We start from the raw sequence: 12,682 nt of genomic DNA on the forward strand, positions 1-12,682 counted from the left end.
GTTTGAAGACAAGTTTTACCATTAATTCTCATAGTACAACACATTAAGGACAGAGGTCCTACATGGGGAGCAAGTGCACAGTGACTCCTGTTGTTGATTTTAACAATTGACACTCTTATTTATGACATCAGTGATCGCCCGAGGCTCTTGTCATTTTTTAAAGAAAAAAAAATCTTTCTTTAAAAACAGAAAAACTTCCAGTCTTGTTTCAATCCTGGAATTTTTCTACACTGCTTTCCTTAAATGCAAATAAGACTTAGATCTTAGAATGGGGTGTCAAGGGAAGACATTTGGTCTTGTGGTTATGATACTGATTAGGATGCCCTCATCCCACATCTGAGTGCCTGGGTTCAAATCTCAGCTCTGGCTCCTGATTCCAGCTTCCCGCCAAAGCAGACCCTGGGAGGCAGCATTGATGGCTCAAGTAGTTGGGCTTCCTACCATCCATGTGGGAACCTGGACTGAGCTTCCAGCTCCAGGCTTGCATTTGGGGAATGAACCAGAGAGTAAGACTCTCTCTCTCTCTCCCTCCCTCCCTCCCTTCCTCTCTCTCCTCCCATCCCCTCTCCTTTCCTCCCCTTTCAAATAAACTAAAACTCTTAAAAAAAAGAAAGAATGAAGTCTAGGTTTTTGTACCTACATGGTTTTAAATTTTAACCAAGAAAACTGTGAAATTATTTGCTTAGCATTAATGAACGAACAACATCATTTCTTTCTGGAAAACAAAATGAACTGACTGTGACTATTACATAAATTATGCTAATGCTTGATTTTTATTATCATTATTATTATTTTTAAAGTAAGAGTTACTGATTTACTTCTTAGGAGCTATCAGCATCACACAGTGCATGGTTATTTCATAACCACGGATCTGCTACCTAATTACAGCCAGGAGATATCAGTGTGACAATGTCAGCAATGACAAGGAAGACAAAAATGCAGTTATGGTTACTACAATTTAATCACCATAAAGATTAAGTGTTCAGATAAAACACGAAACCAAATGACAACTGGGTTATTTTATCAATGAGTACTAATAACTGAAATTAGTAGGAGGTAGCTATGTACTCTGAGCTCTCATTTTTTTCCCATCTCCTTATTACCACCTTCAACTTAGTAGCATCCCTATTTCTATTCATCTTACTCTTCAATTTCAGAAGATATTTTCTCCTATTTAAGGATAAGACCCCAATTTATATCCCATATTACTCCCTTCCCATCTCTTCTGAGATCATGCCCTGTTACGGACACAAAAGAGATCAACATGGCTCCTAGGACCCAAACCCAAACATCTCTAGGCTTTATTCTATTACTTTTTATCTCTATGTTTATTTTCTTTGTAGGATCATCCACTCCACGAGTGATAAATAATTTCTGTGATTTTGCTCTACTTCAAATACCCATAGGAATTTTCCCCCTAGGCATCCTCCCTCCCTATACTGAATATTTTAAAATATATATTTATTTGACAGGTAGAGAGAGATATATCTTTCATGTACTGGTTCACATTGCAAATGCCTGAAACAGCTGGGGCTGGGACCTGGAATTCCACCCAGGTGTCACACATAGGTGGCAGGGACCCAGGTATGTGAGCCATCACCTGCTGCCTCTCAGAGTAAGCATTAGCAGGAACCTGAAATCAGAAGCAGAGCTGAAACTTAAACCTACACATTCCAATAAAAGATGTGGGAGTCCCAAGTGCCCTCTTAACGACAGTGCCGACCCCTGATCCTGAATTTAACATCTTCCACAAACTCCCTTCTCAGCCACCAATGCCTCTCAGTACATCACAGAACTTTCTAAAATGGGAACTAGGCTACCAGCCCTTGACTCCTGCTTTAAAATAAATCCTTTACCAAATGACACTATCTAGCAAAAGGATTCTGTTGCCACATTATTCTAAAAAAAAAAAAATGCCTTTTTATATGGTTTTTCTGTTCCCTGTACAACAGATGGCTCCTCATTGTCTGCTACACAGTGTCCAGATTCCCCTATTTGGCCATCAAGGACCCCCGAAATCCAGCCTTTTTTCCCTGTTGTCATATAATACATGGTCCAGGGTTCTTTCTCCAAATCTCCTTGCTTCTGCTCATATTACACCTTCCCGCCTTTCAATTTCTTTCTCTGCCATCCCTCTTCGATGCAAACACATCATTCAACACCCAGCTCAGGAGTCATCTCCTCTGCACAGACTTCCCCAACAAGACTGGAATTCTACCTTTCTTTAGATTTTTACAAGTTTCATAGATAACTTCAAGATTCACTGATTTTAAATGTTGACCAATGAGTTCACCTTAGCTTTGCTCCTTAATTTAGATTGCTAATAACTTTTAGGCATTATTTTCTATACATGCACTTAAAAAGAGTTCTTATTAAGAACTTCTGATTAATTTATTCATTACTTAGCGGATAGTTAGAGGAAAACGCACCTATAAATCATAATATGTAAACTTGAAACTCTCACAAACTAGAAACGGAAGATAGAACTGAGATTATGAGAACAAACTCCTTCACAATTGCTTTTAATCTCTTTTTTCCATCTTCCACAAAATCTGCTTAGGCTTCCAAATAGCCCTATCTCGATTTTTCTCTCCTCTTCTTGTTACTGCCTGCCCTCTAGTGGAAGGAATTAGCAAATGAGTAAAAATTAGTCCAAGCACAGCAAAGGGGGGAGTCTCCAGTAACTCCTAATTGGAAAAAATCAGTAACTTTTATAAGGGTGAAGTGATTTTAATTGGAATAGAATATATAAGTGGAACATAAGAAAAAATTCAAGAAGACAATAGGTCTTGAAAAGAGAGGAGGGGTAGGCGCCGAGGCGCACTAGGTTAATCCTCTGCCTGAAGCACCGGCATCCCGTATGGGTGCCGGCTGAGTCCTGCCTACTCCACTTCCGATCCAGCTCTCTGCTATGACCTGGGAAAGCAGTAGGAGATGGCCCGAGTCCTTGGGCCCCTGCACACATGTGGGAGACCTGGAGGAAGCTCCTGGCTCCTGGCTTCGGATCGGCACAGATCCAGCCGTTGCAGCCATCTGGGGAGTGAACCAGCAGATGCAAGACTTCTTTCTCTGTCTCTCCCTCTCACTGTGTGTAACTACCTCTCAAATAAGTAAGTAAAGTCTTTAAAAAGAGAGAGAGAGAGAGAGAGAGAGAGAAAGTGGAAAGAGAGGGGAAGAATCAGGGAAGATGCCAGGTATATAGCTGGGAACTTTCCTCTGGAGTGAACAATTTTGGTTGTTTTTCTTTTTCCCCTTCAAATATTTTCTTAATAAATCTTATCTATGAACTGCCATATTGCTTGAAGTTACAGGCAAATCAGTTGACACAAAAGTCAATCAATAAACTGAAAAAAATGCTATGTGTAACACTGAAATATTGCTCTTTTGTGAATTTATGTTGTACAAAATAAGTTATTTCCATTTGAAAGTATTAATAACAAAATGGTTTTTGTAAAAAAAAATAAAAGGACAAATTCAGCCCTGAATTATTTTCTTCTCATTATTCTAAATCATTTCATGATAAATTTATTTTAATATTATTTTTCTCTCTCCCAAGAGTAATGGTGCAACTTGAGATAAACAACTCCTTGTTGTTACCCTGTCCAGCTGAGACCTGCACAGGTTTCTACAAGGGCTTTCTACAAGATCCCAACTAGTGACAGATTTAGATCACTTATGGTTTTTCTTAGTCTACTGAGTTTACAAGTAAGTACTGGACTAACTTCTTTTCAGTGATGTTATGAATTGCAGTTCTCTAGAGAAAAGCCTAATGGTCAGATATTGAGGAAATGGCCCAGCATGCAAATTGCTCAAGTGTTTCATGATGGCTACTGACATGCATTACAACTGAGGGTGACTCTGTCGCATACCAGTAATAGCTAACCTTGAACAAATCATTTCAACTCTCTGGGCCTTGGTTTCTACCTCTGTGAAATGCAGATATCTCCCATGCCTACTTCACTAGGTGGCTCTGTAGATCAAAGGAGAAAAAGCATGTGAAAATTATCAGCAGAAAGGCACAGTAGTAGCACATGGTCGCACCTCTTTGTGGGTGCTCACCGGTAAAATTAACACGTAGAACATAGATTGCTTTGGTGGAAGATAGACAACATTTTAAAGTCACCCAGAGGAGAGAAAAAAACACATTTTCTTCTTTCAATGATCAAACTGTGAAATTTAAACCCAACTATACTGTTCTTTTGCGGCTGCTCCATCTACTCAAAGTGAAACCTGAAAATGCCCTCCCACATCCACTCCTACCAACACTCTACAGTGAAACCAGGACGCCCCCACAGGAGCCCCAAGTTCTCTACGACTCCTACAGGAACCTAGACGTGTTCAGAGTATGCCCTCTAATTCAGAAAGTGTCTCCTAAAGCCCACACATCTTTGAGATAAATAGACACACATCACAGATGTGCCACCATGACTGTAAGAATATTGTGTTAGAAAAGCACCGAGTCATAGAAAATGGTAGAAAGCAGTAAACTTCTTGACTTGTAACACTAGCAGTGCCGACCTAAATGGCTTAGGGATGTTACTCCTTTTCTTTTAAGGTATGAAGATAAAGAGAACCCAGTTGACTTTGACCTACACTGGTATGATTTTAATTGTCCCTGCTTCATCCAAAACAAGGGTGGAAATAAAGTGGTGAGAGAGACAGCTTCTAGCGATGTGCATATTGTAGTAGGATAAAAATCAAATCAATAGAACAGAGAAGAAAATGAGGGTGATAAAATAAAATAATAAATCTTGGAATAACTCCCTATTGCTATGATTGTAATTGGCTCATGCTACCCCATAAGAAAGGCAAGGGAAACTCACAACAGGAGATGAGAACAAATCTTCCATCAATCATTTTCCCAAAGAGAATTCAGACTTACCAGCCACCAAAAAGACGGTTAAAATCAGTAGGAGCCATAAGTCAGAAGTTCTCCAAGGGCAGACCATGTCTGCTTTCTTTTTGTCAGCCCTTCACACGATACTTTTCCTCCATACAGGTGGAGAAGCAGCTGTGAGCATTACGAGGCTCCCTCCGGTCAACTTCTCAGTGCCGAATCCTCTTAGACCATCAGCAGTGAGGCACTCCCTTCCTTCAACACTATGTGTTTCAGCCTGATTAGTAACTTGGGAGAGAAGTAACTCTTCTGTGGAACTTGACACAGCAATAGATTTCCTGTACGAAGCACTGAAGCAAAGACGGAGGAAGCAGAGTGATTGAGCTGTCTTCCAGCTCATTGGTTCTCTTCTCATTTCTGCTGCATACAGATAAACTACACAGAGAGACACTGAATATGCCCAGGATAAACGGATTTGCCTAAACTTGCATTGAAAAAGAAAAAGGGAAATTTATCTATTTTGGTCCAATCCCTGTAAATGTCCCAATCACAGTAACTGCTAGAAGCTTTCTCCAAGTTAACAGGTGTACAACCTTAATGTCCAAGGCTGGATTAGAATATTTCCCCTTGAAAATGCCTTGTGAACTTGCTGTCTATAATGGAAGTCAGTACACACCTCTAGAAGCATTACAAGTGATTTTGTTTCTTATTGTGACTGAAACAAATTTTGTGGCTTTAGTGCAGCACAAATGTACTACCTACAGTCTGGAGATCAGAAAACTGAACTTGATCTTATGGGACTAAAATCAAGGTGACGGCAGTGCAGCATTCTTCCTACAGGTTCATGGGGAGACTCAGCACCTTGCATTTTCTACGAATCACAGGATGCCTGCATCCTTTGGCTTGTGGCTGCCTCATTCTGGCATCTGCTCCCTTGTCTCATCTCCTTCCCAAGAGGGAAGGCTCCTTCTGCCTCTCTCTTATAAGGACCCTTGTGATTCTATAGGGCCCACTTGTATAATTTAGAGTAATCGCCCAGTCTCAAGATCCTTAATTTAATCACATCTGTAGGGTCTCACTGGCCATGTAAGGTAACATATTCATAGGTTTCTGAAATTAGGACATGGACATCCTTTTAAAAAAAAAATGATTTGTTGTCTATTTGAAAGTCAGAGTTACAGAGAAGTGCCAGAGGCAGAGAGACAGAGACAGAGAGATCTTCCATCCATCATTGGTTCACTCTAAATGGCCACAATGGCCAGGGAAGGGCCAGGCCGAAGCCAGGAGCTAGGAGCTTCCTCCAGGTCTCCCATGTGGATGCAGCAGCCCAAGTTCTTGGGCCATCTTCTGCTGCTTTCCCACATGCATTATCAGGGAGCTGGATAGGAAGTGGAGCAGTCAGGATTCAAATCGGCTCCCATATGGGATGTGGACACTACAGGCAGAGGTGTAACCTTCTATGCCACAGTGCCAGATTGGACATCTTTCTCAGGGGGCCATTACCCTACCTACAATTCAGTACTTACTGCCATTCACCTTTGAAGAGTTAGACTGATCTTTTTAACGAGATTACAAATAAACACTCTGTAATTGCCACACCTCTGGAATTTAAACTTTCCAGAAAAATTTTTCTGTGATGTTACTAGTTAATATGCATTTAGATTACATTAACAGGATAGGAATCTCTTTATATGCTAAAAATTTCCTACCCCAAAGCAGTACTCTCCAGGAAGGGGAAGAAAACATTGCAAACAGGAAAAAGATTAAACAGCATGCATTTTTTTTTTCTAAGTTAGCAGTTCTATCTTCCCTCTTAAAAACCATTAGACTGTTTTCTCCTTCACCTTCTCAAGCTTTCCTTTCAGTGAATCAATTTGATTCAGACAGTGAAACCTGGTCCTTACGGGTGTAGAATACTGGGGAATGAGATCTGATAATGGATGGACTATAATAACATCTCTTCTGCCTAACGTTTAACTAGGTGTCAGAAAAATCAGGGAGGAGGAGATAGCATTTAGAATAAAGCACTCTGATTTCCATCACGAAAAGTGGTTAAGACCATGGGCTTTGATGTTCGATAGCTGGGAGACCCAGCGTTAAGTCACTGTGGGGCAATTACCAGGCTCATGATTCTGGGCAAATTTCTTAATCAACTGTACAACTTGGTTTTTCCACTTAATGTTACATTAGCATGGAACTTTTTCTCATCAAAGATTTGTTGATTGTCATTTACTTTATATATATGTTACATATAAATATGTGATATAATATGTAATATATGATATACTTTATATATCTGCATTTTAAATAAAATAAATAAGAATTTAAATTTAAAAAATAATATTCTTAAAATGGGATTGATTTTTTTAAAGGCTGGAAAAAAATATATCCCATGACAGTTAATGGTTATTTTTTATTTTTCATTATAATTTTGCAGATTGTGCAAAAAGAAAACTTTAGAAACAGTTATTTGAGGCTGGTGCCGTGGCTCAATAGGCTAATCCTCTGCCTTGTGGCGCCGGCACCCCGGGTTCTAGTCCTGGTCGGGGCACCGGATTCTGTCCCGGTTGCCCCTCTTCCAGCCTAGCTCTCTGCTGTGGCCCTGGAGTGCAGTGGAGGATGGCCCAAGTGCTTGGGCCCTGCACCCGCATGGGAGACCAGGAGAAGCACCTGGCTCCTGGCTTCAGATCAGCGCGATGCACTGGCCGCAGCGCACTGGCCGCAGCGGCCATTTGAGGGTGAACCAATGGCAAAAGGAAGACCTTTCTCTCTGTCTCTCTCTCTCTCACTGTCCACTCTGCCTAACAAAAATAAAAAATAATAATAAAAAAAGAAACAGTTATTTGAAACTAAATGTGTGCAATATCAAATAAGCAAATAAAACCAGGGCAGAAAAATCAGTAATTACATTTTTATTTTGCTAAATATCAATTCTAGATCTCAATGGCCATATTCATAGTAAATAATATTTGCCAATCTTTAAGCTAATACCCAGACTCTCTTCTAAGAAGTTTATAAATATTGCCTCATGTAGTTATTTGAAGAACCCTATAGTAAATACTATTATTGTCTTGTGTTGAGAAAATGGAATTCAGACAGGTTAGTTAAGTAGTGACAGAGACAGGATTCAAGCCTGAGAAATCTCATTCCAGTATTTCTCTCTTATGACTTGGTTATTTTGTCCCTCCTTTAATCTCTGCTTTTTAATTTTCTATCTTGTCTCCAACACATCACCCACACTCTTAACCCCTCCTAAATCTAATCATTTTTTCACGCACTCTTCCAGATGCACACTCTTACAACTGCATAAACAAATCTTGTGCTATCTCTAACCTATTTGCAATAAGATCACTGCCTGCTGCCCCCTGGAGGTAATTTGGTGAATTCAATACAAATCAATACTATCTAAAACAAATGTTAATGGATCTAAAGGGAGGCATAGACTCCAATACAACAGTAATGGGGGACTTCAATACCCCTTGCATCAAAGAACAGATCAACCAGGAAGAAAATCAAAAAAGAAATATCAGAACTAATCTACACTATGGACAAAATGGACCTAATTGATTTCTACAGAACACTGCATGCCACAGTTGAAGAATACACATTATTTTCATCAGTGCAGGGAACTTTTCTCCATGATACACCATATGCGAGGCCATATAGCAAGTCTCAGTAAATTCAAAAAAAATTGAAATCATGCTGCTTATCTTTTCTGACCACAATGGAATGAAACTGGAAATTAACAACTTAAGAATATCTGAAAAATATGGAGATTGAACAACACGTTCCTGAATGAACAGTGAGTCATTGAAGAAAGCAAAAGGGAAATCAAAAAAATAATCCTGGAAATGAATGAAGACAACAATACAACATATCAAAAGTTATGAGATACAGCAAAAACAGTATTAAAAGGGAAGTTTATGGGGCCAGCATTGTGGCATAGTGAGCTAAGTCTCCACTTGTGGCGCTAACATCCCATATGTGTACCAGTTCTAGTCCCAGCTGCTCCTCTTCCAATCCAACTCCTATTATGGTCTGGAAAAACAGTGGGAGATGGCTCAAGTCCTTAGGCCCTGCACCCATGTGGAAAACCCAGAAGAAGTTTCTGGCTCCTGGTTTCGGATCAGCTCAGCCCCAGCCGTTGCAGCCATTTGGAGAGTGAACCAGTGGATGGAAGACCTTTCTCTATCTCTCTCTCTTCCTCATTTTGTGTATAACTCTCTCTCAAATAAATAAATAAAATCTTTAATAAAAAAGGGAAGTTAATAGCAATTAGTGCCTACATCAAGAAATTGAAAAGATATCAAATAAATGAGCTATCAATACATCACAAGAACCTAGAAAAACAAGAAACCAAACTCAAAATTAGTAGGAGAAAAGAAAAATTAAAATTAGAGAAGAAATAAAATTGAAACCAGAAAATCAATACAAAGGATCAGTGAGATGAAAGCTGATCTTTTGAAAAAATAAACCAAATATACACACCATTGGCCCAACTAACCAAAAAAAAGGGGGGTGAAGACTCAAATCAATAAAATCAGAGATGAAAAAGGAGATGTAACAAAAGTTACCATAGAAATAAAAAGAGTCATCAGTAATTACTACAAATAGCTGTATGCCACAAATTGGAAAATCTAGAAGAAATGGATAGATACCTGGACACATAAAATCTACTAAAATTGAGTTGTGCTAACACAGAAAACCTAGACAGACCATTAACCAAGAGAGAGATGGAGTCAGTAATAAAGACCCTCCAAACAAAGAAAAGCCCAGGACCAGATGACTTCACTGCTGAATTCTAGCAGACTTTTAAAGAACTAATTCCAATTCTTCTCAAGCTATTCAAAACAACTGAAAGGGAGTGAATCCTCCCAAACTCCTTTTATGAGGCCAGCATCACCTTAATTTCAAAACCAGAAAAAGATACAAGAAAGAAAGAGAATTATAGACAAATATCCCTGATGAACATAGATGTAAAAATTCTCAACAAAATACTAGCTAATTGAATCCAACCACACATCTGAAAGATCATTCACCTGGACCAAGTGGAATTTAATCCTGGTATGCAAGGATGGTTCAACATACACAAATCAATCAATGTGATACATCACATTAACAAACTGAAGAACAAAAATCATACAATTATCTCAATACATGCAAAGAAAGTATTTGATAAAATATAATATCCTTTCATGATGAAAATCTTAAGCAAATTGGGTATAGAAGGAACATTTCTCAACACAATCAAAGCAGTGTATATGACAAACCCACAGCTAGCATTCCCACTAGGATCTGGAACCACACCAAGATGCCCAGTCTCACCCTTGCTATTCAATATAGTTCTGGAAGTTTTAGCCAGAGCCATTAGGCAAGAAAAAGAAATCAAATGAATACAAATTGGAAAGGAGGAACTCAAATTATCTCTGTTTGCAGATAACATCAATCTGTACATAAGGGAACCAAAAGACTCCAATAAGAGACTACTGGAATTCATAAGAGAGTTTGGTAAAGTGGTAGGAGCAGGATATAAAATCAACAGACAAAAATAAATAGTCTTTGTATAAACAGATAATGCCATGTCTGGGAAAGAACTTCTAAGATCAGTCCCATTTAAAATAGCTACAAAATACAATCAAACTATGCACACATACATACCTAGGAATAAACTTAACCAAGGAAGTGAAAGGTCTCTATGATGAAAATTACAAAACATTAAAGAAAGAAAGAGAACAAGGCACAAAAAATGGAAAAATTTTCCGTGTTCCTGGATTGGAAGAATTAATATCATCAAAATGTCCATACTACCAAAAGCAATGTAGAGATTCAATGCAAGCCCAATCATACCAATGACATTCTTCTCACATCTAGAAAAAACAATGCTAAAATTCATGTAGAAACACAAGAGACCCAAAATAGCAAAGGCAATCTTAAACAACAAAAATAAAGCCAGAGGCATCAAAATACCAGATTTCAAGACATATTACAAAATAGTTATAATCAAACTAGCCTGGTACAAGCACAAGAAATAGACATGTAAAAAAAAAAATAGACATGTAGACCCATGGAACAGAATAGAAATCCCAGAAATCAACCTATGCATCTACAACCAACTTATCTTTGACAAAGGAGCTAAAATCAATGCCTGGAGAGAAATGACAATATTTTCAACAAATGGTGCTGGGAAAATTGGACCTCTGCATATGGAAGTAGGAAACAATAGCCCTACCTTATACCTTATACAAAAGTCATTTTAAAATGGATCAAGAAACTAAATCTACAACCTGATACTATCAAATTACCAGAGTATAACATTGTGAAAACTCTGCAAGAGGTTGGCAGAGACTAAGACTTCTTGGAAACACCCCAGAAGGCAATCAAAGCCAAAACAGAAAATGCGATCACATCAAGCTGCGAGGCTTTTGCACTACAAAAGAAACAATTAGCAAAGTGGAGAGACAATCTACAGAATGGGAGAAAATATTTGCAAACTATGCAATTAATAAAGGATTAATATGCAAAATCTATAAGGAGCTCAGGAAACTCAACAACAACAAAACAAAGAATCTAGTTAAAAAAGGAGCAGGGACCCAGTGCTGTGGTGTAGCAGGTAAAGCCACCACCTGCAGTGCCTGCATCCCATATGGGTACCTGGCTGCTCCACTTCCAATCCAACTCTCTGCTGTGGCCTGGGAAAGCAGAGGAAGATGGCCCAAGCCCTTGGGCCCCTGCACCCACATGGGAAACCTGGTAGAAGCTCCTGGCTCCTGGCTTTGGATCAGTGCCAGCTGTTGCGACCAACTGGGGAGTGAACCAGTGCATGGAAAACCTCTCTCTCTGCCTCTCCTCTCTCTGTGTAACTCTGACTTTCAAATAAATAAAAAAATCTTTAAAAAAAAGGGGGCAGGGGGAATGACTTGAACAGGCATTTTTTCTAAAGAAGAAATTCAAATAGCCAACAGACACTTGAAAAAATGCTCAGGATCTCTAGCCACCAGAGAAATGCAAATCAAAACCACAATGAGGTTTCACCTCACCCCAGGTAGAATGGCTCTCATGCAGAAATCAGAAAACAATAAATGCTGGCAAGGATGTGGGGTAAAGGGTACCCTAATTCACTGTTTTGGGGAATGTAAACTAATACAACCATTGTGGAAAACAATATGGAAATTCTCAGAAATCTGAAGATAGATCTACCATATGACCCAGGCATCCCACCCCTTGGACTTTACCCAAAGTGAAATCAAAATATGAAAGAGTCATCTGTACCCCCATTTTTATTGCAGCTCAATTGAAAATAGTTAAGATATGGAATCAACCCAGATGCCCGCCAACTGATGACCGACCGGATAAAGAAAAGATGCTATATACACACTATGGAATACTACCCAACTATGAAAAAGAATGAAATCTTGTCTTTTGTAACAAAATGGATGCAACTGGAAACCATTATACTTAGTGGAATAAACCAGTCTCAAAAAGACAAATATTGTTATGTTTTCCCTGATCTGTGATAACTAATAGAGTATTAAAAAATGTAATGTATATGAGCAAAATTGATGTTTTGAGATTTGATTATTATTATTTATAGCCCTTGTGTCTACTGTTTTTTTTTCCTTCTTACTTTTTGTTGAATTCTTTACTTAGTGGAGGGTTCAGCTTATAATTATAAATAAACTGAAAGTATGTCATTGTAAAAATTAAAAGAAAGAGTAAGAAGGGAAGGAGGAAGGAGGGAGGGAGCCTGGGCAGGAGAGAGGGTGGGGTGGGAAGTCTCACTATGCTTCTAAATCTGTACCTATGAAATACATGAGATTTGTTCATCTTATATTTTTAAATTAAAAA

At 38.8% G+C, this 12,682-nt stretch overlaps 1 protein-coding gene across 6 annotated transcripts in view; it reads right to left on the reverse strand.

The window, feature by feature from the left end:
* CD200R1 (CD200 receptor 1) overlaps nucleotides 1-12,682 on the reverse strand; it is a 57,336-nt gene that overhangs the window by 30,226 nt on the left and 14,428 nt on the right. Inside the window, exon 1 of one of the 6 annotated variants that reach the window (XR_016232055.1) lies at nucleotides 4,883-5,187. The exons of 2 other annotated variants lie outside the window; for them this stretch is intronic. Coding sequence is in view for 3 of the 4 variants with exons in the window: in XM_008266943.5 (XP_008265165.1) it covers nucleotides 4,883-4,949 (67 nt within the window). In the remaining variant the exon portion in view is untranslated. Of the gene's footprint in view, nucleotides 1-4,882; nucleotides 5,277-12,682 lie in introns of those variants that run through there. 3 more of the 6 variants (XM_008266943.5, XM_089330335.1, NM_001329065.1) reach the window with 3 other exon arrangements.

Source organism: Oryctolagus cuniculus, chromosome 4 (assembly GCF_051225735.1).
Source record: "Oryctolagus cuniculus isolate XC-2025 breed Fujian yellow rabbit chromosome 4, ASM5122573v1, whole genome shotgun sequence".
NCBI lineage: Eukaryota > Metazoa > Chordata > Mammalia > Lagomorpha > Leporidae > Oryctolagus > Oryctolagus cuniculus.